The 27891-nt window shown below is 40.7% G+C and overlaps 1 protein-coding gene across 1 annotated transcript in view; it reads right to left on the bottom strand.

The window, feature by feature from the left end:
• CSMD3 (CUB and Sushi multiple domains 3) overlaps positions 1-27891 on the bottom strand; it is a 1166690-nt gene that overhangs the window by 643959 nt on the left and 494840 nt on the right. Inside the window, exons 15-18 of the mRNA XM_077493847.1 lie at positions 14059-14253; positions 9461-9599; positions 3005-3192; positions 920-1108 (exon numbers count right to left, since the gene is read on the bottom strand). Coding sequence (XP_077349973.1) covers positions 920-1108; positions 3005-3192; positions 9461-9599; positions 14059-14253 — 711 coding nt within the window. The remainder of the gene's footprint in view (positions 1-919; positions 1109-3004; positions 3193-9460; positions 9600-14058; positions 14254-27891) is intronic.

Genomic DNA, 27891 nt, shown 5'->3' on the forward strand with positions numbered 1-27891 from the left:
TTGATTGAGCATATTGTCCCTGTGTTCTGGTGAGTTTATTCAGTCCAGAAGGTGTGCTGAGGACCCTTTACACTTTCTCACAGTGGATGGAGCACCAATTCTGGGTGGAGCATTGTGTGGAATATTTTAATTTTATCACTAGTTGGAAGCACATCATTTAAACTATTAATCTAATTTATATAATGTAAAATGTGTATAGTGAGTGCACAAAATAATACAGCGGCTGGCTGTGACTGTACTAAATCTTGTGAATAGACAAAAACAATATAAGTGCAGAGCTTATTGAGTGCTGTATTTATATTGTATTAATCCAATTTATAAGTGAAGCACTTTTGGTGGATTGTGAAAAAGAAACTATGTTTAATTGATTTTACTTCTTTTTTTATATAATTTTTTTAATTGTTTCACATGTTTAAATTTGTTGTGATATTAGTATTCATATTGACGCTATAGTATATATGCTTAGTGCTGCCTTATTTATTTTCTATTTCATTTTTAAGTATTGAAGTGTTAAAGATAGCTGTTGCGTTTTTTTTACACTTATTTCTATTGGGTATAGCGCTGGCTGACCTATATCATCATTGCGTAAAGCAGGCATGTCCCTTTTACTTTAACAGATTCCAACTCATATGCCTTTATCCAGCATTTAGAATCATGACCATCATAATTATCTACATCCACAGGGATTCTAAAAAGTGTTTTTTAATATCTATATGCATAGAAAATCCAGACCATTATAATGTTTGGAAGAGTACAAAGTAAAAACAGGAAGATTTTAACTGACTGAGCCCTTAATGATATCTCTCAAACATGAAGAGAGGAAAAAAAAAAGTAACAACTGTACACCTGCTCTAATTACCTGTTTATATTGAAGTAATTAATGCATTTAAAAAGCATACTTAATTTAAAAGACTCTTACCATCACAGGTTGGCAAAGGATGGCTCCACCAATGATTTTTTTCACATAGCAATGGTTCTTCATGGCTGAGTGTATAACCAGGCTGACAGCCAAAGGAAACGGTAGATCCAATAGAAAAATCATAGCCATAACGATGACCATGCACAGGTATCCCTGGATCCAAGCATGAGTGGGTATCAACTGTTACACCTACATCACAAAACCAGTTAACTGTTAATATTAGTTTTATAAAAATCTATCATTTTTTTTAATTCGCTTTTATTTTCTTACTGTTGAAGATTACTGGTCATTTACACAGCCCATGGGGTTAAGACAAGTACAACAAAATTAAACATTTGTTGACTGATCTTGTGTGTCTTTGTTCAGAGCAGAGACTTCACAAGTACCTTGAGTCACTTACTCATGTGCAATTTATAAATGCTTTAAGAACTGAGATTATGGGTTGTCCTTGCAGTGCCTTGAAAAATTATTCATACCCTTGAAATATTCTAAATTTTGCCATGTTACAAACAAAAACAAAAACAAAAATGTAAATGTATTTATTATCAGGCTTTTATGTGCTAGAGCTAGACCAACACAAAGTGGCACATAATTGTGAGGTGGAAGGAAAATGATAAATGGTTTTCAAATTTCTTTACAAATAAATATGTGAAAGTGTGGAATGCATTTGTATTCAGCCCCCCTGAGTCAATACTTTGTAGAACCACCTTTTGCTGCAATTACAGCTGAAAGTCTTTTGGAGATGCCTCTACCAGCTTTGCATAACTAGAGAGAGGGAAATGTTGCCCATTCATCTTTGCAAAATAGCTCAAGATTGGATAGGGAGAGTCTGTGAACAGCAATTTTCAAGTCCTGCCACAGATTCTCCATTGGATTTAGATCTGGATTTTAAGACTGAGCCACTCTAACACATGGATATTTTTCTTTGATTTAAACCATTCCATTGTAGCTCTGGCTGTATGTTTAGGGTCCTTGTCTTGCTGAAAGGTGAACCTCCGCCCCAGTCTTAAGTCTTTCGCAGACTCTAACAGGTTTTCTTCTAAGATTGCCCTGTATTTGGTTCCATCCATCGTGACCAGCTTCCCTGTACCTGCTGAAGAAAAACATCCCCACAACATGATGCTGCCACCACCATATTTCACAGTGGGGGGTATATTCAGGGTGATATGCAGTGTTAGCTTCCTGCCACACATAACATTTTGCTTTTAGGCCAGAAAGTTTTATTTTGGACTCATCTGACCAGAGCACCTTCTTACACATGTTCGCTGTGTCCCCCCACACGGCTTCTCACAAACTGTAAACAGGACTTCTTATGGCTTTCTTTCAACAATGGCTTTCTTTTTGCCACTCTTTCATAAAGGCCAGATTTGTGGAGTGCACGACTAATAGTTGTCCTGTGGACAGATTCTCCCACCTGAGCTGTGGATCTCTGCAACTCCTTACGAGCTACCATGGGCTTCTTGGCTGCTTCTCTGATTAATGCTGTCCTTACCTGGCCTTTTTCACAAATGTATCCCTGACCTGTCTGGTGTGTTCCTTGGCCTTCATAAAGCTCTTTGTTCACTAAGTTTCTCTAACAAACATCTGAGGGCTTCACAGAACAGCTTTATTTTTTTGTTGATTTATTTATTTGTTTGTAAAACATTTTGAAAACCATTTATCATTTTCCTTCCACTTTACAATTATGTGCCACTTTGTGTTTGTCTATCATAGAAGATCCTAATAAAATACATTTATGTTTTTGGTTGTAACATGATGAAATGTGGAAAATTTCAAGGGGTGTGAATACTTTTTAAAGGCACTGTATAATAATTTGTTTTCATGAAATCCTTGTCTAGTTTATGCAATTGCACAAACAAAGCCTTTAATTTTACATAAAACAGAGCTTGTAAATGGCACATGTTTTAATAAATAATTTTTCTTTTGGATCATTACAAGTTTGACTGGCCATTGTCGACCTGAAAATTATTTGGAACCAACACATCCAAATTGATTTAACCCACATCTTTGTTAAAAAAACAAAAACAAAAAAAAAACAGCAGCTAGCCAATTACTGGTCAGTATACTAATGTGCAGCCTACTTACTCTCATAATGAATCTTGAAACCGTTATTGGATCGGCTGTTGTCTGTTGTAAAGAGCAGATAGAGGTAGTTCATGCTGCTGAATAGAAATTGTGGGACTTGTGTGCCATTAAATGAACCCACAAGTGGTGATAACAAGTTTGGGCCATCATGTACTTCCAGAACATCATAATTCAGTTCTGTTTGGAATCTGAAATAAAAAAAAAAATGCAGTTCAATTACTTATTCACGCGTTGACTATTTCAGTTCAACTTTTTACTGCATTCCAAAAGCTGAGACTATTTGGAATACAACAATGCAAATTATTACACTTGCGATTCTGTAGCTGTTTTGGGTGCTTAAGAAGGCATCTACAGATGGAAAACATTGCATGGATAAACATTATTTTCAGGACATTGAGCAGCTTAGCATTTTTGCTATATGTGGTGCATTCTGCTCCCAGAACTCTATTTCAGTGGAGGGGATAGAGATGAAAAATTACCCAGTTTATGACACCAAAATGTTGCCGCTGGGAAAATATGCCTTCAGCAAAATGTGCCACGTCTGTGTGTGTAAGCATACAAGGTAATCTCCATACACATTCATAAACATATTATGCTCATAGAAGGACACGTGTCTAAAAAAGAAGATGGCAGAATGGGTGATATAGGACTGTGGTACACATATACTTTAAATAAAATATTGTAAATGGGTAGGTCAAAATATATGAGAGAGTATCTTTTATACCCATACATGCTTATTGCTACTTGGGTGATAACCCTTCCACAGCTGGATTGTAATAAGTGTATTTTTTTTTGTTTTGTTTATTTGCTGGCTAGCTGGTATGTGTGTATTGGGAAAAAATGTTGTAGTGTTTACTCAATGCAAAGCTGTCCATTGTGCACCTTACTTAAAAAAGCTAGTTAGAAATCGGGGTAGTTTCTGTTTTTGCTTAGAGATATAGCTCTGACCACCCCTCCTCTCCACTGATGGGTTCTGTGATTGGGCAGGGGGAGATGTGAAACTGCAGCCACAAATGATGAATACCGCTGCTTTGTAGGACACCCATATTGTTTAAAGTTTTAAGTTTAAAATATTGCAGGATTTTTCAAATAGGCAAGGATTATTTCATTTCTAACTATATGAATATTGACAGATTACATGATATGGTTTAAGCTCTATTGGCTTCAGTGGAGTGCCAATGATATATCTGGGGTATTTTAGGCCCTTGATGTCTAAATAAAGAGAACCTGTCCCTATAATATGCTGTCACATGGGGATGTTGGTCTCCCACATGATAGCAATACAGTTATTAAAAAAAGTTTAAAAAAATGAAAGTGACAAATTAAATAAAATAAAAATCATGCATTAAATATGGCTATGTATGTCTTGTATAGCTTTATATGAAAATTTCGCTATTGTACTGCACATTTCACAAAGTGCCATGCATGCTGGAGTGAGAGCAATCATTTTAAGGCTATTATTCACAGTTAACTCTAAAACAATGACCTATTCAGGGTTTTAAAACACTCCCTATGGATAACTGAGGGAGTGAAGTTTGTCACTTTTTATGAGTGTAGGCAATTTTAAAACTTGACATGTTGGGTATCTGTTTACTTGATGGAATATCATCTTTTATATAGAGAAATAATTTATGCACACTAAAATAAATTTTAGTGTATATTGTACTAAAACATGCATTTGATAAACAGTTGTGCTAATACCATGTGACATAAAAAAATATAACTACCACAATTTTTTTTCTAAATAAATATTATTATTTTTTTTTTACGGAATCTTTAGGGCTAAAATCTGCCTTTTAACATGTTTGCAAAAAAACTTCAAATTGGCTAAGACAGCAAAAAGGTTCATGGATATTTTTAATGGTGATTACCAGACTATGGGTTAGAAACCCTTCTACTGGGGCTCAATGAGACTGAGCCTTTGTCCTGACAAAGGTGCTGTAAACTAAACCGTTTTAACTATTATTTTATGACAATGTTTCATTAAAGGTCAATGACTTAATGTAGCCAATGACAGTCAATTAACCATTTTCTTTGCAGATCCTGGATAAACAGGATTTAGATAACTCCCTACTCTACACTGTTCAATCAGAATGTTTTGTCAATGAATTGCACACATTTTAAGCAATGATGGTGACATTGGGGGTTATTTACTAAAGGCAAATCCACTGTGCACTTGGATAGTGTAGTCACTATAAATCTGAGGAGGGACATACAAGGAAAATAAAAAAAACTGCATTTTTGCTTGTACATGATTGGATTATAAAATCAGCAGAGCTTTCCCTCATTTCAGATATTCTCCTTAGATCTACAGCGACTGCACTTCCAAGTGCACTTGTAGTGCAGAGTGGATTTGCCTTTGGTAAATCAACCCCATTGTGATTGGTAATAATATCCCATTCTCCCTACTTAGCTTTGGGATTCATCAGATCTCTTTATCATCACCAATGGTTTATCATATAACTTTAAAGTGAATCTGAATTGAAAAAAATGGAGAACAATTGGAGATGTGCTATCATTTAGAGATTATCTAAACATGTTAATTGTGCTGCAGCAGTTCCCTACATAATTTACACTTTGTCTTGAATTTCTCCATAAAAATAAAAGTGTACTTTCTCTACCCAGGAACTCCTGTTATGTAGCCTAACAGCTTTACATCTGTACTATGAGAGCATCCAAGGAATAGCTGCCTCTGCTTGCCAGTCTTACTAGATTCGGAGTGGGGTTTGGCAATGCCACTATTGTTCTGATCACCGTTCTACTTCCTGGAACAGAGACTGTTTCTAAATACAACAATCTCTTTGCTTCTGCCTCATTCATTCTGTGTATCTGTGTTTTCAACATCGCTCCTCCTGCTTCTTGATCCTTATCCCACTAGTCATGAGATGATCAGTCATAAAGGGACAGCTCTGACATGAGTCAGCAAAAAACCTTGATTGTCTACCAAGATGTCTGCAACTACACAAAGATACATAGCAGAACAAGGTATTGGAAGTCAGTAATGGGGAAAATATCAACTGCAGAGAGACCACAAGGAATGCTAGTGACTAATCCTTTGTTCTCTGCTTGGTTTTTTAAGATGTAGTTTCCTTGTTAAAGCTCTTCTTTACCTACTTGCGGACCAGCTCACACCAATATACGTCAGCAGAACGGCACAGCTGCACAAATCGATGTTTATGTGCGGCGGCTCCTCTAAGAGCCGTAGCAGGTGCATGTGTGCCCTGCACAGTGGGGGGACCTTGTTCTGACAGGGGAGAAGAGACAGATTATCTGTTCCTACTAAGTAGGAACAACAATCTGGCTCCTCCTCTAGTCAGTCCCATCCCCTCACAGTTATAAACACACCTAGCGAACACATTTAACCCCTTGATCGCCCCTACCCCACCTCTGCCAGTGACATTTACACAGTAAGGCGGCGTACACACGGGCGGACTGTCTGCCCAAACTAAGTTCGTCAAACAGTCCGCTCAAACTTTTGAATGAACGAACTTGCCCACACACGGCACTTTTTGAGCGGACAAATACGGCAAACTAAGTTCGTCGTACTAAGTCCGCGCAACTTTTGAAATGAACGGACTCGCCCACACACGCGGAGGACAGTCCGCTCATTTCGAGCGCGTGTCAAGGTAGGTGGGGCCCGCGACGGAGACGTTGCGGGCTCCGCCACCTGGTAAGGACTTAAAGGGGAACCCCAAGTCCACAACAGACCCTTGTCCGAGCACGCTACCCGGCCGGCCAGGAAAGGGGGGGCGAGCGAGCGCGCCCCCCCTCCTGAGCCGTACCAGGCCACGTGCCCTCAACATGGGGGGTGCCTTGGGGAAGGGGGGGCCGCGCGGCCCCCCCACCCCAAAGCACCTTGTCCCCATGTTGATGAGGACAAGGGCCTCTTCCCGACAACCCTGGCTGTTGGTTGTTGGGGTCTGCAGGCGGGGGGCTTATCGGAATCCGGGAGCCCCCTTTAATAAGGGGGCCCCCGGATACCGGCCCCCCACCCTATGTGAATGAGTATGGGGTACAATGTACCCCTACCCATTCACCTGTAAAATAAAAGTACCCAAAAAAAAACACAACACACGAGATAAAATATTTTATTGCACAGCTCCGGGGGTCTTCCGTCTTTGGGGGTCTTCTCGCCGGACTCCTCCGCTATCTTCTTGTAGCTCTTTTGCTAGCGGAGGAGTCCGGCTTTCTTCCTCCCCGCCGCCGGCCTCTTCTCCCGACTTCGGGGGTCTTGTCCCCCTCTTCGGTTCTTCTGCCGGGCCACCGCGCCTTCTTATAGCTCTTTTACAGGCGGTGGCCCGGTCTTATGTCGCCGCTGTCGCCGCCGTCGCCGCCTTCCGTTCTTCTTCTTCTTCTTCTCCAGGAGATGTTGACACGACGCTCTCTCCGGCCGGAATGCCAGAGCCGCGCTGCGCTGCCACTTATATAGTGACAATGGGGCGGTGTCACATGGTATATGTCACATGGGTTGGTCACATGGTGACCCCGCCCCCTTACGATGTCATAGTCCCCATGTGACATCAACCCATGTGACATCAACCCATGTGACCAACCCATGTGACATATACCATGTGACACCGCCCCATTGTCACTATATAAGTGGCCGCACAGCGCGGCTCTGGCATTCCGGCCGGAGAGAGCGTCGTGTCAACATCTCCTGGAGAAGAAGAAGAAGAAGAAGAAGAACGGAAGGCGGCGACGGCGGCGACAGCGGCGACAGAAGACCGGGCCACCGCCTGTAAAAGAGCTATAAGAAGGCGCGGTGGCCCGGCAGAAGAACCGAAGAGGGGGGCAAGACCCCTGAAGTCGGGAGAAGAGGCCGGCGGCGGGGAGGAAGAAAGCCGGACTCCTCCGCTAGCAAAAGAGCTACAAGAAGATAGCGGAGGAGTCCGACGAGAAGACCCCCGAAGACGGAAGACCCCCGGAGCTGTGCAATAAAATATTTTATCTCGTGTGTTGTGTTTTTTTTTGGGTACTTTTATTTTACAGGTGAATGGGTAGGGGTACATTGTACCCCATACTCATTCACATAGGGTGGGGGGCCGGTATCCGGGGGCCCCCTTATTAAAGGGGGCTCCGGGATTCCGATAAGCCCCCCTCCCGCAGACCCCGACAACCAACGGCCAGGGTTGTCGGGAAGAGGCCCTTGTCCTCATCAACATGGGGACAAGGTGCTTTGGGGTGGGGGGGCCGCGCGCCCCCCCCTTCCCCAAGGCACCCCCCATGTTGAGGGCACGCAGCCTGGTACGGCTCAGGAGGGGGGGCGCGCTCGCTCGCCACGCTTTCCTGGCCGGCCGGGTAGCGTGCTCGGACAACGGTCTGTTGTGGACTTTGGGGGCACCCCCACGCCAATTTTTTTCGGCGTTGGGGTTCCCCTTTAAGTCCATACCAGGTGGCGGGGCCGGCGACGTCTCCTTCGCGGGCCCCGCCTACCTGGAGACGCGCTCGAAATGAGCGGACTTTTCTCCGGGCGGGAACAGTTTGCTCATTTCGAAAGTACAGCGGACTGGCACACACACGGGCGGACTGTCCGCTGAAACCAAGTTTCAGCGAACAGTTTTACGAAAATTCCGTAAGACTTTGTTCGTCAGACAGTCCGCTGAAACTGTCCGCTGAAGCCCACACACGAGCGGACTGTCCGCTGAAACACTGTTCAGCGGACAAAGTTGGGCGAACAGTCCGCCCGTGTGTACGCGGCCTAATAAGTGTATTTTTATAGCACTGATCGCTGTATAAATGTCAATGGTTCCAAAAAAGTGTCAAAAGTGTCTGATTTGCAATGTCGCAGTCCTGATAAAAATTGTCGGGCAGTCACCATTACTAGTAAAGAAATTATAATAAAAATGCTATAAAAATGCCATAAATCTATTCCCTATTTTGCAGACACTATAACTTTTGCACAAACCAATACAATATATGCTTATTGCAATTTTTGATGAAGACATTTTTATTTTTGTTTAATTTGGGGGATATTTATTATAGCAAAAAGTAAAAAATATTGTTTTGTCTTTTTTTGTTTGTATTGAAAAAAAATTAAAACTGCAGAGATGATCAAATACCACCAAAAGAAATCTCTATTTGTGGGAAAAAAGGACATCAATTTTATTTGGGTACAATGTCACATGACTGTGCAATTAGCAGTTAAAGTGACTCAGAGCCATAGTGCAAAAAATGGCCCGGTAAATCCTACCGGGGCTGAAGTGGATAATAACCATAATGATAAATCAGCACATGCATACACACACATCACAGTCAGATTGTTTAAACCTACCACCAATAGACTATCCAATTGAATCAGAAGAGTGAAAAAAAACTAACAATTGGCATGTCAAGCACAAATTTGAATTTTTTTATTGTAGGAAATTTGTTTTTAAATGTACATATATTTAAATGCACACATATATGCAAGAGTCTTTCTGTACAATTTATGAAGGAATGTAAAAAAAAAAATCAAACCTTTCAAATGTGATTTTAATGGAGCGTCCAGGTTCTGCTTCAATCACCCATTCACAGTTCAAAGAGTCTTTATAATATCCAGGCCATCCCGGAGAAAGAATGACTCCACTGGGAGATGAAAAGTGACCTCCACAGGGAGCTGTCAGGGAAAAATATATATTTCATATTAGTAACCCTCTTAATAGTTTGTTACAGAATGTCTTGTGTGAGCACAACTCCAATCACCATTCAGCCCTCCCATCCCAAGGTATAAAAGGTGCTTGCCGCGGGAGGCCAACCTTGCTCTAGCGCATCACAGGTCCATAGAAAGTGGACACACACTGAGGATGTCATTCCTTCCAAGTAGTTTTTTAACGTTAAATAAACTTACAGACCCTACCTGTAGCCACATCCCTACAATGCATTTCATTGAGATGGGGCTTAATCACAGAGCTCTATAACTAAGCCCAATCTTGGTAAAATGTGTTAGAGGGACATAAATACAGGCTGGTACTGTTAGTTTGTTTGACTTGAATAAACTAGTTGGAGGATTGACATCATCAATGTGTCGCCGCTTTATATAAATCTTGATCATTTTTATAATTATGTTGAAACTTGTATTGAAACTTTTAAAAACTCATTAATTGAAGATCAGAAAATATATAATGGGTCCGTTAAAAGCAAAAACAAACTTTTTTTTTTTTGATAAAGTGGGTCCATCATTTCTACAGCAAGTTAGGGGCTCACTGAATTTCTGCAGCATTTTCAATAAAGGAAAACACATGTTCCTGTATTGCAAATATGTACTGCATAGTTTTTATTTTTATTTATTTTACACAGATACTGTACTTTACTTTTAGAAGTTTCCTTGGTGCCTTCTATACTTGCACAATGAGAAGTTGCTCTCAACATGAAACTCCTATAACCACCGCCATCCTTTTATTACTCTTTTGCTTTGATTATTATTATTATTTTATTATTATTTTTGCTAGTGAACAATGTTATTTTGTGTACAACTTATTTTTTGCATAAATCCCTAACAAACTCTCAATAAATAAATAGAATAGTTATGAATTCCTATTTAAAACCTGACATTCGTGGTCTACAATTCTTTAAAGTTATAACTTTTTCTCCACATTTGCTAGTTTTCAGCATACTGGGAATTTTACTGTATAAGAAGGGCTTATAGATATCATTTTTGTGATTGAATATCTAACAGTCATTTTCTTAAGTTTTGATTGAAATGTAACACAGTCTCTCTTTGAAATGAACACTAGAACACCAGTTAATACCTACCACATATATCTGTAAAGTTAAGTTTGGGCAAGAATGATTTAATGATGTGCAAAAATCTTCTGTCATTGTGCTACTTTTATAGGGAGCATGACATATTTCCGGAGTCGGAAATGTGCTCAATCACAAAAGTTATAAGCTTCTACCTTCACACATGAAATATAAGCCCATTCCTGCAAATAGCCAAGAATTCCTAATTCTATATCTATGATCTTTTATTATATTTTGTTACTGCCCCATATATTTTCTTTGTTTAAACTGTGTAAGAACTCTTTTTGAAAACTATAATTTGATACACTGCAATACAAAGCAGCTCTAGGCAGCTAGCTAAATAAACTGTTAAAGTATATTTTACCCCAATCCCATTTTATTACACTACAGCTTCCCAGTCCTTAGATATAATGGCTGCATTTGTTTTTGTTTTTTTATTCCATTTTGTTTTCATTTTCACCTGGTGACCCTGCAAGTACCAGACTTTCTGTCCTAGGGTAACTCACTGTATTATATCTATGGGAGAGATACAATACAGGACAAGAAGCGTGCTGGCACAATTACAAACAATTTCTCTAGCACTCAAAATGTCAGACACCAGACCTAAAGCAGGGTATATATAACTTCTAGGACTGTACTTCGAGAGTGCTGCTCTCCTAATGCCCCGTACACACGAGAGGAATTAAGTCTGACAGACCTCCAAAGGAGTTCCGTCGGAGTTCCGCCGGAGTTCCGACGGAGTTCTGGCGGACTTTTCGACCGAACGGACTTGACCACACACCATCACACCAAACTCCGACGGAGTCGAACGTGATGACGTACGACTGGATTCGACGTAGGAAGTTCCTAGACAGTAGCCAATAGCTGCCCTAGCGTCGGTTTTAGTCCGTCGGAGTAGCACACACACGAGCGGATTTTTCAAAGGGGACCGGGTCCGGCGGAGTTCCGTCGGGAAAATTTAAAGCATGCTTCATTTCTAAAGTCCGTTGCAGCCCACACACGATCGGATAGTCCGCCGGACTCAGTCCGTCGGAGTTTGGATGTCGAAAAGTCCGCTCGTGTGTACGGGGCATTAGACAGGAACATCCAATTATACACTGTAAAAGAACACTCAGGGGCCACAAATGCCTAGTGCATTACCCAAGGTTTATTGAAGAAACCAATTGCCAAATAAATACTCACAAGTGGACAGAAGTATTAGCCCTTGTACACACGGTCGGAGATTCCGATGGAATGTTTCCTATCGGACCGTTTTGTCGGATATTCCGACTGTGTGTGGTCTGCATCGGACTGTTTCCGCCGGAATATCCGACGGACCAAGTTTTCCAACTTGCCGATAAAATTTTCCGACAAAATGCTCCTATCGGACATATTCCGATCATGTGTAGCCTACTCCGACGGACAAAGTGCCACGCATGCTAAGATCAAATTCCTAGACCAAAGCTATTGGCTACTAGCCTGAACGTAGTCCCGTCGTAATGAACTAACGTCATCACGTTATGTACAATCTGATTTTCCGACAACTTAGTCTGACCGTGTGTATGCAACATCACTTCCGGGCCTCTTCTGGAATTAATCCGTCGGAATTACTCCGACGGATTTGGTTGTCGGAATCTCCGACCGTGTGTACAAGGGCTTATGCATGACAACAATCTCAGATGGTCAGTCAATGTAGCGACGGGTGACCAAGCAATAGGTATTGTTGGCAGACTAATAAAGATAGACTTGGGGGGCACACCCTAAAAATGCATAACATTAAAGCTGGTGCAGCTATAAGACCAGCAAACAGAAGAAAAGATTACAGTGCACACATGCTAAAAATGGCATTTCAATTCTGCAAGGCTATTTAAAACACCTGAACATATTCAGCAAATAAGCAAAATAAACGGATTTGGTCACGTCATATGGCCACATAGTGCTTAAGCCCACTACTGCATCAAAGTACCTCATTATCAGTGGGGTACTTTGATGCAGCAGTGGGCTATTCTCTGTGAGAGCATAGTTCTACTTTAAAGGCAGCCACAAGACAGTACTATTTTAACATGTAATATTATATATATTTTTTTTTTACTTTTACATACAAAATATCTAAACAAAAATGTAAAATACACAGTAATTAAAATACTGCATGTGTTATGCTTCTATGGATTGACTCTATTATCATGATTATTCTTGCAGACCACAAAATATACTTATAAAGTGAACTAATAATTAACAACTATCTTGTCATATTAATAAAGAAAAGGAACATGACTCAAACCTTCTGTTCAAAAGTGAAACAATTTCATATATCATTGAGTTTATTTATATTACATCCTTACTGACTTTTCTAATTTTCCAACATCAGCATTTCTAGGAAAGTAATTTTAGATCTGACAGTAATGAAGTGCTTTGGGTGACCAATTACAATAACTATGATGCAAATTCTCACAGTGTACCGTAGAAATATAAGTGTCTTAGAAATATTGCAAAAAAATAAATATGTGGATTTCTATAATGTATGATATTTTAATCCCAAATATATTCATTCAATGTATTCATATGCATTCAAACATAGCATTTCTAAGACTTCTTAACACTGAGACTGGCTTCAAAAATTATTACTTTGAAAACTAGACCACTATGCTTTAAGTAAGGTGTACAACTTGCTTCTAGCTATGCACAGTTGAAACAGGAAAATGAGTTGTACTCCTACCCACTGCAAAGGATGTATTGACCCTCAGTAGAAAGCACTCTTGAAGTGTGCACCTGAACTTGCTGAGAAGAGAAAACATCTTTTAGAGGGATCATATCCTATTCAGATGTTCTCTACTGATCTTGCTAGGGGCAGGTTAAGCTCAGACAGCCCTTAGACATCCCTGTAAATTTAGAACAAATAGGCCATTGGCCCTTTACATGTGAACTGATGAAAGATGGGTACTTACCAAGGCATAGTTTAGCCCATTAATTGGTATGGTTTGGTTTGGACTTTGGCTTTGGCTAGGATTGATTTTTTTTTATTTTGCCCATAGTTACACTTAAAATCTATACATTTTTATTACTTCTGTGTTTGTGTGTGTTGAGGTTTACAGGAAGCCACACTTTTATTAATGCTTTTACAAGCAAAATTAAAAATATACAATTACTTTAACTTAATTTTTAGACAGGTCTATGTGAACCCCTTAACTTACCTGTGAAGTGTTGCATCTTTATAATAAACCTATATATCAGACCCCTGTTCTTGATATGGGTCTGATATAGATGTCAATTGGTGACTCCACTCATTAAAAAACAATAGTCAGTTTAATATCAAAGATTAAAAATCTTGAAACAATAACATAATCAGGGCCACAAACCTTCACATCTTGGTATTGGACCACTCCACATAATTTTCCCATCAATCAGCATGCAAGTAATGGTTTCAGTGCCCTGAGTCTTGATGAAGCCTTCTTCACAGACAACTGATACAGAACTTCCCAGCTGAAAGTTGTCCCCAAAACGACGAGCATTTATTGGAACTCCAGGATCAGGGCATTCATTGTGACCAAAAGCTGTAAAACAAGAGTATTAAGATAACTATTGACAACCATATGGCAATACAGTGTTTCTGGGAGCCAGATTAAAGATATAGTAAAATATTAATTTAATTAACCCTTTAAAATAAATATACTTGTTTGCAATCAAGTTTACAGTAGTACAAGAATATGAATTAGAATTTTGAAAATGTAACACTATACTCATTGTAAGATGGATAATTGTAAGATGGATAATTTGTTTATGTTTAAGCTAAAAGATCCGTTTATTGTCTATAGGGCAAAATTCCTTTGTGATCTTATGCATTTATAAAGCTATTTAATGATTTAAAAAATAATAATGATAAAAAATGTAAATACAATAATAATAATAATAATAATAATAATAATAATAATAATAATAATAATAATAATAATTATTATTATTATTATTATTATTATTATTATTATTATTATTATTATTATTATTATTACTTTTATTATTATCATTATCACAAACAAAAGCTCATTAATTAAATCAATACCTTTCCATAAGCTAACATAATATTTGACTTTTGTACTTAGTGCATTTTCATGTTATAATAAGATTAATATTTTACCATTGCAAGGAAAAATATAATATATGGGTGTATTTATAAAGCAGTGAATGTGACATTCCCCAAACATTCTTTGCAGGTGAATCAATCGTCATCATTTAAAATACATGCACCAGGAAGATTTACCCACCACGAAAGTTTGGTGAATGCCACAAAGATAATTATTTAAAATCTAGTAATTTAAGTCATTATATACTTTGTCGTTTGAGAAAATGATATTGTAATCATAAATCCTAATTGATAAAAATACCAAACTCATTAAATACTAAACAAAAAATAATACAACATCAGCTCATCAAAACTTGTGCAATATTAATTTTCATGTCTTTCACAACACAAAAAATTTAGCTACACATGAAGTAATGCAGTAATATATGTGTTGTAATATACATATTGATAATATTTTTACATTTGTAAAATGTAAAATCACATTAAAGGAAGTATTGTAAGTTTAGTATTGTGAGATCACGTCATTGGACTTTTCACATATTCAGCGGTTATTTCCAACACATAACATGTATCTTGACATTTCTCAAAGATAACATCCCTTGCAGCATTCAGTTAGATGGACATAAACATGTATTATTCTCATACCTTTAACCTAATACATTTTCTGTGTATATGTGTTGAAACCACAGACAGTGGTACTGTATAAACATCTGTGCTAAAGTTGTGTTTCATCTTTTAACCCTATAGTAATCTACTACACTATAGAGAAACTATTTCTATCTTTGGTATGGCTTCTATATGGAAAAAAAAAAAGTTGAGGGAGGGGATATCCCCCCACTCTCTAATCTATCCATTCTACCATTCATAGATATATTTCCCACCTTCACGTCTCACTTATACACAGATATATTTTACCAGAGCAGGAGCTATATAAAAAATAAATAAATAAATACATATATAAATAAATAAAAAAAAGGGGGTTAGTTTCTCTCTCCTCCGCACCCCCCCCCCCCCCAGCACCCCCTCTCCAAGCGCATAGCCATATTCCCTGGTACAGAGAAAAAGGGACCATGATTTCCATTTTAAATTTAATTTCTCTTCTTTACCTTGCGCAGTTGCAATACCTTTTTCCATAGCATATATATCTGCTATTTTTTTGAACCACAACAAGATCGAGGGGAATGTCTCCCGCTTCCATAGGGCCAGAATACAGGCCTTTGCAAACGGCAAATTGAGAAATCTGACAAATTGAGAAGATATCTAGCTGGATTGAATTAAAGCCTACTCTGTTAGCTGTTTTAAAATGTCTTGAACTTTGGACAACACAGCACTTTCAATAGTCACGTTGCGTGCCCCCACAGACGTGTGCCAGCTCTGTTGCCCTGATCACATCATATGACATCCAGTCAGGATAATTAAACTACTTTGCTGTTCTCATTTTGCTATATGGCAGGTGGCAAGTGGTTAAAGCGGGCTATCTGTATATCCTTGGGGTGAATGATGGCTTTCCCAAAACTGGATGGAGCTGAGTAATTTCCCCATCCATTTTTGAAAGTAGATTGCTTTGTTGGAGTACTCTTAAGGTTGCCCCTATCAGAGGGTGGTATCTTAAAGTTACCAGTGTTCTTGGCCATAGCCATGGCAGACATCAGAGTGGGATCTCCGTACATGATTGTTTGATCGCTACCCAGGTTACCTGTCCCTCATCTCTACACCAAGCTATTGCCCTAGCGAGGTGTACTGCTTTGTAGTATCTTATCAGATCCAGAAGAGCCATACCTCCCTGGAGTTTTGGCATAGCCAAGTAATGAAAGGATAAATGGGGATTTTTTTTTGCCCAAATAAATCTAATAAAAACACTATGTATTGGTTTAAAAAAATGGCTCTGGAATAGCTATTGGCAGGGTCTGAAAAAGATACAATAATCTTGGTAGAATATTCATTTTAAGGATAGCATTCATGCCCATTCATGTATGGATCTTTATTCCATCTTTCCAAATCAGAAAAAAGTCCCTGCAATAATGGTGGGAAGTTTGCATGAAAAACTTTATCTATTGAGGAAGTCCATTTGCCTCCTAGATATGTCAGGAAAGAAGATACCCAAGGAAAAGAGAATAATGAGAGAGCCTGTACTCATGTAGTTGACAATGCAATATTCAGTATTTCTGATTTTTGAACATTAATTTTAAAATTCAAAAGTATGCTATAACGATCAAACTCGCTTAATAAATTTGGTAATGTGGTTTCTGGTGATGTAATAAAAAACAGTATATCATCTGGGAAGGCTGCAATTTTATGTTTTGTCTTATTGATCAAACAACCTTGAATATCAGTACTCTGTCGAAAATGTAGCAAAAAAGGTTTGAGGGTCAGTATAAAAATCAATGGTGACAGGAGACAACCCTGTCTTGTACCATTGCTCATATTTCTCATGCCACAGATGGAGCAGAGTGTATCGCCTCTATCCATTTACTAAATGCCTTACCTACGCCAATATGGGTCAACGTCTACTTCAGAAATATCCAATCCACCCTGTCAAAGGCCTTTTCTGCATCAGAGGTTAACAAACACAATGGTATTTTGCGGGAGTGAGCCAAGTAGATGATATCTAAAGCTTTAGTAGTGTTATCATTTGCCTATTTAGTAGGCATAAAGCCTACCTGATCAGGGTGGATGACACTCTGAAGGAGAGGTTGTAGACTTGAGGCTAGTATCCATGTAAAAATTTTCAAATCAACATTTAATAATGAGATAGGTCTTTAATTTTTACATTGGGCATGATCCTAACCCTCCTTAGGAATAAATATAATGTGTGCCCTAAGGGTGTCTCTCGGTATAGGCCGGTTTTCTAACAAAGAATGAAATGCTTTTATAAATCTCAGGCCTAAGATAGAAGCAAATGCTTTATAGTATACTACTGTATTCCCATCGGGGAGTTTTATGGGGCTTAAGCATATTAATCGCTCTCATATATTCGTCGATTGATATCGGCACATTTAATAATTCCCATGCATCTTCAGATATAGACGGTAATCCTGAAGAGGAAAGATAGTCTCGAATTGTTTGTTGCTTTGTTAGTGTCTGATCAGACGAGGTATTAGTCTGCAGATTATAAAGCGCCAGATAATATTCTCGAAAGACCTCTGAAATTTCACTAGATTTGAAACTGCGATTCCCACTATCTAAGTCGATATGTGGAACATAGCTCCTCCGAGAGATTTCCCTAAGTGACTGTGCTAACAATTTGTCTGATTTATTCCCTTGTTCATAATAGGTATTCCTAGCCTTCAGTATCTGTATATTAGTCTCTTGTTTCATAAAAGAGGATAATTTTTCTCGCTCTAACCTGAAGTCTACTGCTACAGATTGTGACAATGAATTTTTCCTGCTTAGTTTCTAGGTCTGTTACCAGGTTTAATTGGACTTGGAATGCTGCTTGGCTATTTTTCCATATTTCAGTCGCTTTTTTAATAAGCATGCCCCCATAACGCATTTATGCATTTCCCATATTGTAAATGAAGAAATTTTGTCTGTGTCGTTTTCGTTAAAAATTCAAATCAATTCTCTGGAGAGGTCATTTCACAGTTGGCCTTCTTGTATCAATGTTTCTGAGTGCATTTCAATGGGCAGTACATATAGAATATAAAAAAGTCATATTAAAGACAAAAAAATGGCCTTTAAAAATATAAAGCAGAGGGGTCATTGTCAGCAATGCAACAAGAGGTGTAATAACACAATCAGGGTGGCTAAAAAGACTATGAGAGACACATAGCAGAGAAGAGTAAAAAAATGGCAAGACATGTTCAAATATATTAACAGTAAAAAAAAAAATAACAAGGTCAGAACACATAGGCTTAATAAAGGCTGATGAAGGGGAGTTGGTTTCAGATGACAAGGAGAAGACAACTGTACTAAATGCTTTCTTCTCCTCATTCTACACAGGAAAAGAAGGGGTATAATAACCACAACAGAATTGTTATTAACACGTCACAGGATGTGTACAAACTGTTATAATGTGCTAAAGTGCTCCAAATATAGTGTGTGCAACGCTTGCGATAATAAGGAAACAATAAATTGTCATCAATATATAACACGCAGTCTCTTGCTGTGTGCTTGGTGCGCCAAACAAATAAAGTGCTATGAGGAATGAGGAAAAAAGCCTTGCACCACCATCACCATTCCTTATCAATTACATCAAAGAGGGAAACTAGCCAGCACCCCATCTCTCCATAGGTCACTGACATTCTCCCTTCTCCCTCCTGAAAACTGATAAGAACAGATTTTTTTTTTGTTTTACCCATCAGCATCTAACCTTACAACAGATTCCACTGTAAACCTCAAGTCGTTTCTCTCCAGTATTGCGCTTCAACCATCATATAGGTAAGTCGTTTTCAATTTTTTCTCATAAAAAGCATATACAAGTAACAGAAGGTAAATAAAGTACATCCCTAAGGCCGCGTACACACGCGGGGACTGTTCGCTCAACTTTGTCCGCTGAACAGTGTTTCGGCGGACAGTCCGCTCGTGTGTGGGCTTTCAGCGGACAGTTTCAGCGGACAGTCTGCTGAACAAAGTTTTTCGGAAATTCCGAAAAACTGTCTGCTGAAACTTTGTTTCAGCGAACAGTCCCCTCGTGTGTAGGCTTGTTCGTCAAACTAAGTTCCGCGCATGCTCAGAAAGGATTTACACGCCGAAGTTTGCATTGCAGTGTATAGGACGTCGTTTTCTAGTCCCGTCGTACGTGCCGTTCACGTCATCGCGCACGGTTTCAGCGGACTGTTCGTTCGTCGTGTGTGGCCAAGTCCGTCCATGCTAATTTTGAGCGGACTGTCCGCTGAAACTGTTTGACGGACAAAGTTGAGCGAACAGTCCCCGCGTGTGTACGCGGCCTTACATCCCTCTTCCCCCACTCTTCCACCTTCCACACCCCCAAAACTCATCTGCTTCCTCCACCCCCATCCTCCTCCTATCCACTAGAAGCACTACATACAGTTTAGCCAGACACAATATGACACAGTCTTCCTCAGACGCAGCACATCTTCCTGTGTTCCCAGTACCACAATAGACTCTGCCACTTTCACTGGCAGAGTCTATTGTGGTACCTACATGTACCGCTCATAACATACACCTGCCTCTTATGCCAATTAACATTCAGACCCGATACACTACTAAAGAGTAGTGATGGACGAACTTCCGACGGGATATCTCGCGAACGCCAACCGCAAACGCGGCCAAAAGTTTGCGACCCCATTGACTTTAATGGCAGACAAACCTTAAAAACATACAGGTCATATTTTCAGCCACATAATACTTACTAGCTGTGCACACATAGTCACACAACATGGACACTGACATAACAAAAGTATTACGTGAATCTGGGATCGACAACGACAAGCATTCTTTTTTTATCTGTGAAATTTTGACAATTCAGGAGTGCATGAAGACCATGGGGGAGAGGCAAGGTCAGGGCAGGCTATGAAGGGGGTGCAGGAGATGATCAGTGCCACAGTCAGGGCAGCACAGTCCTGTACCAGTGTCCCAGTGTGCCAACCTGTGCTTGAGCCCCTCCCTCTGAGAGAGATAGAGAGCACTGACACTAGCACCGTGATAGATAGCACTGACACCAGCACCGTGATAGAGAGCACTGACACCAGCACCCTGATAGAGAGCACTGACACCAGCACCTTGAGAGCACTGACACCAGCACTGTGATAGCCAGCACTGAGACCACACCAGCACTGAGATAGAGAGCACTGACACCAGCACCATGAAAGAGAGCACTGACACCAGCACCATGATAGAGAGCACTGACACCAGCACCGTGATAGAAAGCACTGACACCAGCACTGAGATAGAGAGAACTGACACCAGCACTGATAGAGAACACTGACACCAGCACCGTGAGAGCGCTGACACCAGAACCATGATAGAGAGTACTGAGACCACACTAGGACCAAGATAGAGAGCACTGACACCAGCACCATGATAGAGAGCACTGAGACCACACCAGCACCGTGATAGAGAGCACTGAGACCACACCAGCACCGTGATAGAGAGCACTGACACCAGCACCGTAATAGAGAGCACTGACAACAGCACCGTGATAGAGAGCACTGACACCAGCACCGAGATAGAGAGCACTGACACCAGCACTGATACCAGGAACTCGCTGCAGGATCCAAAAATATGACACCGCTCAACCTCTTCAAACAGGAGGGTACAGGCATATAGTATGGTGTGCTTTTTTTGTACAAGGAAGTGAGCCAAAGGTAGAAAAAAGGTCCTTGCTAGATTAAATAAATTGTTTATAGCGTTATGCATATACATGGTCTACTGGTCACATGTGTTGAATTCCTCAGAGATCCATGCCTCATTCATAAATGTGAGGTAGTCAACACTGTTGTGAGCTAGGAGAGTGCGCTTAACGGTCACGATCCCCCTGCTGCGCTGAAAGTCTTTTCGGACAGGACACTGGAGGAGGGGCAAGTCAACAGTTCCATTGCAAATTGGACAAGCTCTGGCCAGAGGTCAAGTCTGCCCACCCAGTAGTCCAGGGGTTCATCACTCCTCAGAGCGTCCGCATCGGCCGTTAACCCGATGTAGTCGGACACCTGTCGGTCCAGGCGTCCCCTGATGCTGGATCCGGATGAGACCTGTCGATGGGTCGGCTGAAAGAATGATCTCATATCAGAAGTCACCAACACATCTTCAAACCTCCCTCTTCTTGCAGGTGCTGTTGGATTGGTACCCTCAACCCTTTCTCTGGGAGTGGGAATTCCTCCTCTGCCAGCGCACGCAAAAGCAGAATGCAGCATTTCTCGAAGCAAGGCCTGTAAGTGCTCCATTCTGACAGCCCTCTGTGATGGTGGTAACATTTCTGCCATTTTGTGTTTGTACCGGGGGTCTAAGTACATTGCCACCCAGTACTGGTCCTTGACCTTTATGCTTTTTATATGGGGTCCCTGTTAAAACACTGGAGCATGAAGGCCCCCATTTGTACTAAACTGGAAGCGGTGTGGTGGCCTGGCTCCTGCTCATCATCCAGGATAATGTCGTCCTCCTCGTTCTCCTCTCCCCATCCACGGACAACAACAGGGATCCCAGAAAGGTTTAAAGCATGCTCTTCTTGCTCCTCCTCATCCGCCCCACCACAATCCTCCTTTGACTCCTCTTAAGACTCCTGTTGTTGACTTGTCTCAGAGTAGCCCCCCCTGGGAATTCATCCAGCATTGTGACTTCCTCATCTTCCTGCTCCTGCTCCTCCATGGCTTGATCAATGACATGATGCAATGCATGCTCCATAAAGAAGGCATAAGGTATGATGTCACTGATGGCGCCATGGCTGCGACTGACCAGTTTAGTGATCTCATTAAATGGCCACAGAAGTCTGCATGCATTGCGCATGAGCAACCACTGGCGCGGTGAAAAAAAACCAAGCTCCCCAGAACCTGTTCTGCCGCAGAGTTTGTACAGGTAGTGGTTAACTGCACGTTTCTGCTGGAGCAGCCTATCAAGCATATAGAAGGTTGAGTTCCATCGCATCGGGTAATCGCAAATAAGACATCTGACCGGCAGATTGTGTCGCCGCTGAATGTCAGCAAGGCGAGCCATGGCCGTGTAAGATCTTCTGAAATGGGCTGAGATTTTCCTTGCCTGCAGCAAGATGTCCTGGACCCCAGGGTATTTGAAAACGAATTGCTGCAAGATCAAGTTTAAGATGTGTGCCATGCATGGCACGTGTGTAATTTTGCCCTGTTTCAATGTGCTAAGCAGATTAGCACAGTTGTCACACACCACTTTACTTTACAAGCCTTTTCTAAATAAATCCCTAGCAGGCCCAGTGGCTTATTATTAATCTGAGCGTAGAAGGACAAATCCCGTAACAGGACCAGATTATCCATGATCCTGCAGGGACTGTGCACACTTGACATTCACCTACCAACTTCTTAAAAAACAAGCTCAACCTTCTTGCCAGTAGCTTGGCAAGCAGCTTATAGTCTCCATTAAGCAGGATGATTGGACACCAGTTTTTAATGTGCCTCCTCTACCTTTTTAAATATCAAAGTAATCACACCCTCTTTCATGGAGTGTGAGGCTATTCCAGAACTCATACAGAACTCCACCAAATGTTCTTTGAATAGTGGCCAAAACCCCACGTATAGCTCCGCAGGGAGGCCATCTCTTCCAGGGGTCTTGTTCTTAGGCATCTTCTTTAGGGCACACTCCTCCTCTTCTACCACCACTGGGTCAGTTAAACCTTCTGCCTCCTCTTCCCCCAAGCACAATTCCACCACCTCACAATGTTCAGCCACTTCATCCTCCAATGTCACACTTTTTCCACTATAGATCTTTATAAAAGGACACCACCTCCTCCATCATTCTCTCCCCTTCAACCTCCACCTCTCCTGCCAGCATTGACCTCATCACCTTTTTAGCATCCATCACTTTTTTAAAGAAAAACTGTGAGCATCACTCCTCCTCTTCCATATCCAGAATTTTTGCCTCAATGATGATTTTCTTTTCCTTCAACGTGGCATTTCTTTAGATCCTGGACTCCTCGAACTATGCATCAACCACCAGGCTCATTCTTCTGCACTGGAGGAGGAATTGGATCTTCCATAGCAGCTGCTCTTCCACCAAAATTTGACGGATTTTGTAGTCGGAATGTCCGACTGCGTGTATGGGGCATAAGGGTCTCAAGAACTTCTTTGCACCCACTTCTGTCTGCTGGAGCATAACAATTTATCAGGCAGACCCTATCACCACGGACAGACATCTTCCTGGAATCAGTATTTCATAAGACACAACATGAATGTTATCATTGTTGATCAGAATTCCCCCCCCCCTCTGCTCTTGAATGACAGCAAGGTGCCCATACCGCCACTCCACTTCTCCACTCTGAAATACCAGCAGGTCAATCCATCCCATACTCTTGCAAGCACATAATATCCGTGCTGACAGTACTCAGGTAATCCAAAACCAAAGAATTTCTCCATCCCGATTTCATCCCTCTCACATTCAAAGAGCAGATGGTTACAGCGCCTAGAGGCGATTCAGTTCGCATTGTGCGCTATATAAGTATTTCATTCATTCATTCATTCATTAAAGCCATCACAAAGAAAAAAAGGAATCATACAAGCCATCATTACAATTTTTTAGTGTCCACCTTCTAATCCGGACTCATCATTCGCTTTTCTCTGCCTTCTCTTTGGGGAACTTACGGCTTATTCACCCGAAGCCCCAGAAAAATCCAACTGCAAGGGAGCTCCTACTCCTTGCTCTCTGTGCTCACCCTCTCCCTCTGTGCACGCTTCACTGAAGAGGGCAGAACAAACTTCACAGGGAGGATTTCTCCTTGGTCACACTCTATACTTTCCTCACTCTCCACCTCTACCATATCATCCATGTCTTCCTCACTAGAGGAAAGTTCCCCCAAAAGTCCCATTGGAGAGAGTGGCTCTGATTGGCCAGCGAACTGACAGCCCAATCCACCTTTTTGCCAGGCAGCTCTGCCTCCCCAGGGAAGCCTTGATATCATCCACTCAGAACACCGGTCTCCATCTCCTCCTCTTCACAGGGGGGGCCTGGAAACCACGCCAAGATCCTCAACATGTCTTGCCTCCATGCTCTCCACAGCACCAGTCTTGAGAGCAGTGGGGATTGAACCGGCCATACTAGCCGCAGCTGAAGCCACCACTCCAGTCTCTCTCACCCCCCGCTACTAGTCCCACCATTTCCTCTGGCACAGCATCATTAATCTTGGCGCTAGGGAGCTCGTTGGCTGGACTCCCATTCACGGGAATCCCAACTGCCCCTCTCTCCCAGCAGACCAGACCTCCGCTCCTACCTCTGACTTTTCCCATCATCAACCTCCGCAAAAATATTTCTCCACCTCTGGTACTTTGTGACATATGTCACATGTCCATTTAGCCCCACACTCACTGCCTTTGTGACCCACTTGCCTGCAGAACCGACATTTCTGCATCATGTGACATTCTGCACTGACATGGCCATACAAAAAACACTTTTGGCAGTATTTAGGCTATCCTTGGTAGTAAAGAAAACCTCTCTCCCCCTCACAGTAAAGGCAGATGGTGGGTGTCTTGTCCCCATCCCAATACAATCCTTATCTAGCTTGTTTCTTGCAAAAAAAATAATAATAATTTCCTGTCCAGATCTTAAAACAGTTCAACACCTTCTCACCACCCTTTAGTTCCTTGCAGTACTGTGCTAAAAAGGCACTTATCGTGGCTGGGTCAATGAAAGGGTTGTACATGTGAACTATCACCATCTTCTCATCATGCATGAACAGTGACACCACATCCGAGCACTTCATAATTTCCTCATCCATCTTCTTCTTGAAAATGTCATGTCATAAATACCTTGCATAGGGAAGTCTTGCAGACAAAATATATCCCTTACCCTGACATTGCAGATATCTGTCAGCATGTCGACCACCACCGTTGTCAGAGTAATTTTTTCCTTAAACCCTGGCTTGGCCAGAACGCATAGAGAGGCCCAAAGGCCTCAATTCAGCATCTTTAATGGGCACAAAACCATGTCCTCAGTCCTCACTTCCCTTCAGGGGCCACCGCAAAGGGAACCCCCAAAAAAATCTCTTGTAGAAGACCAGTAGCACAAGCACACCTGATCTTCACCAAAAGGCCGAGAAGCAATGATAGCGATATACAAATATCTAAATTGTGATCCCAGTGTAGGTAGGAAATGAATCAGTCACAGAGAGTTTAAGAAGACACAGGGCCACACAATGAGACTGGAAAACAAGTGGTTTAACCTTATGCTCTGTAGGGAGTTTATCACACTGTCAGAGTGGTAAGGATGTGGAACTCTCTTCCACAATCTGTGGCATCAGCAGGAAGTATTTTAAAAGGCTCTTGGATGTGTATTTTAGCAAACCCAATACACAGGGATATGGGAAATAATTATCTACACAAACGCTCACCCACACAGTTTGAACTGGATGGACTGTTGTCTTTATTCAACCTTATCAACTATGTAACCTTTTCCAGGAAATTCAGATGGACATTGTTTCTTTTTTCTAAATGCTTGAACTCCTGCACATTGTTACTATGCTAGAGTTGTATGTAATAAAAAACAGTCACTGCTGCAATCTCTACTTGTTCTGGGTGACTGGTCTCCTGTGCACCCACCTGTAGTTTTCTATATGTCTGTAGTGGAAGGACCTGAAGCACTGGGTCCCACACACAGCTCTGCTCTCTATACAGGCAATATGCAGCATGGTGGTGATATCACCTCTAATTTTACAAGACAATATCGGAGTTTGCAAAGGTAATTGGTGCAAGCAAAGTGGATTAATATACTTTATCATAAACCTGGTCCCCAGACTATGCACACAAGTATTTGTCTACACTATAAGGGCCCTTTCACACCGCCGATCAGATCAGGTGTCCTGGATTCTTTCCTAAATGTAAATAAAGTACGGTAACTGGATACTAAAATGTATAGGTAAAGTTGATCCAGGGAATATCCAATTGCCTCTTAGGGAATCAGAAAGGATTTTGTTTTCCCTCTGCTGGAGCAAATTGGATTATGCTGATGCTGTTTTCTTTTTTTTTTGCCTTCCTCTGGATCAACTGTGGGTATAAGATTGTGTATATACCTGTAGGATTGTATATATATATATATATTCCCTTTTATTGGTTAAACTAGATGGACTTGTGTCTCTCTTCAACCAGACTAACTCTATGTAACTATGTAACTTCCGGCCTCCCATAAAGCAGAGGGTCTGTCCATTCTGCATAAATTGAGTAGACACAGATCTGTCATCTGTCCTGCTCTGCTCCGATTTGCAGGGAATCTGTGAGCAAATCTCTTGCTAATCTGGATGCCAATGGCTCATGTAAATGGGTCCTTAGCAGGAAGAGCAAATCAAAACAAGCCTTCATTGGCCATAGCTGCTGCAGGCATTGTGGGGAAGTTCATTTTCATTCTGTGAACCTTCTAATTTAAACTAACAGCAAGTAGTTAAAAGCTGCCTGAAAATGATGGAAATTACTTTAGAGTCTTTCATATGATCTTTGAAAATAAATTACAACTTACCAATCAGTAGATGTGGTGGCTGAATTCATTTTCTTTTTATCTTTGATCTGGCTAGCAACACACTTCCTGTATCAGAGTGCCAATACTTTAAATATTACATAAATATATAAAAGCTAATAATTGTAAACATCCCTGTCAGTGTTAAATGGTTTGTCTGAACCCTCCCAACTGCCACTTCTGCTGGACAGATTGTTCTGTCAAAGTAATTTGAAAAATAACTGGATCAAAATAAAGGAAATAATATATAATTCAGGCATCACATCTAAGAATTGGTAAGCTGCAATATAATATATGTTTGCTTTTGGGTTTATTACTTCTTTAATTTGCCGTGCAAAGCAGTTGGAGGGGACAGTCATGGCTGGTAGTAAAGCTTTTTTACTGCTTCTTAAATATTTTAATGCCCATAGTCTGGGCACAGATGCACTTTAAGGCTGATAAATAATATATTCAAATGAAAGTTATTTTACCTAAAGTTCAACTTTGAATATCTGTGTAACAAAGCTTTTATTTAAAATAAAATTACATTTTGTTACATAGATGGATTTCTAAGTGCTAATAAAGGTAAACTGAAGTTTCATATCAGTAAGCAGATAGAAAATGTGCACTCGGAGTACCCTTAGCTGCAGGTGGGTGAGCTGTCAGTTTTGGTTCTCTTAACCAATAGACATACATTAAATAATGCAGTCTAAATGCTGTTAATGAAACCTTGCAAATAAATATTTTACTTAACAGAAAGTGATATAATAGAAAAGAGAACATGATAAAAACTTTCTTATATGTTATGTAATGTTACATGTCCTAAATTAAGCTGCAGGAAAAAGTTTTGTGAAAATAGTTAAAAAAAAATTGTAGACAGATAATTTTTTTAAAGTCAGCCAACGCCCATAATATACAGGTATACCTTATGTAAAAGTGCAAAGAAGATCATGAGATTTAAATAATGAGCCAAAGAACCACTGTAAAATGCAGCAATGGATATCAAGCAATCAGCATTATTATTTTATGCTTCTGATGGAATTAAACTGATGTA

Source organism: Lithobates pipiens, unplaced genomic scaffold (assembly GCF_037356315.1).
Source record: "Lithobates pipiens isolate NorthernLeopardFrog02 unplaced genomic scaffold, aLitPip1_a1.2 Scaffold_19, whole genome shotgun sequence".
Taxonomy (NCBI): Eukaryota; Metazoa; Chordata; class Amphibia; order Anura; family Ranidae; genus Lithobates; species Lithobates pipiens.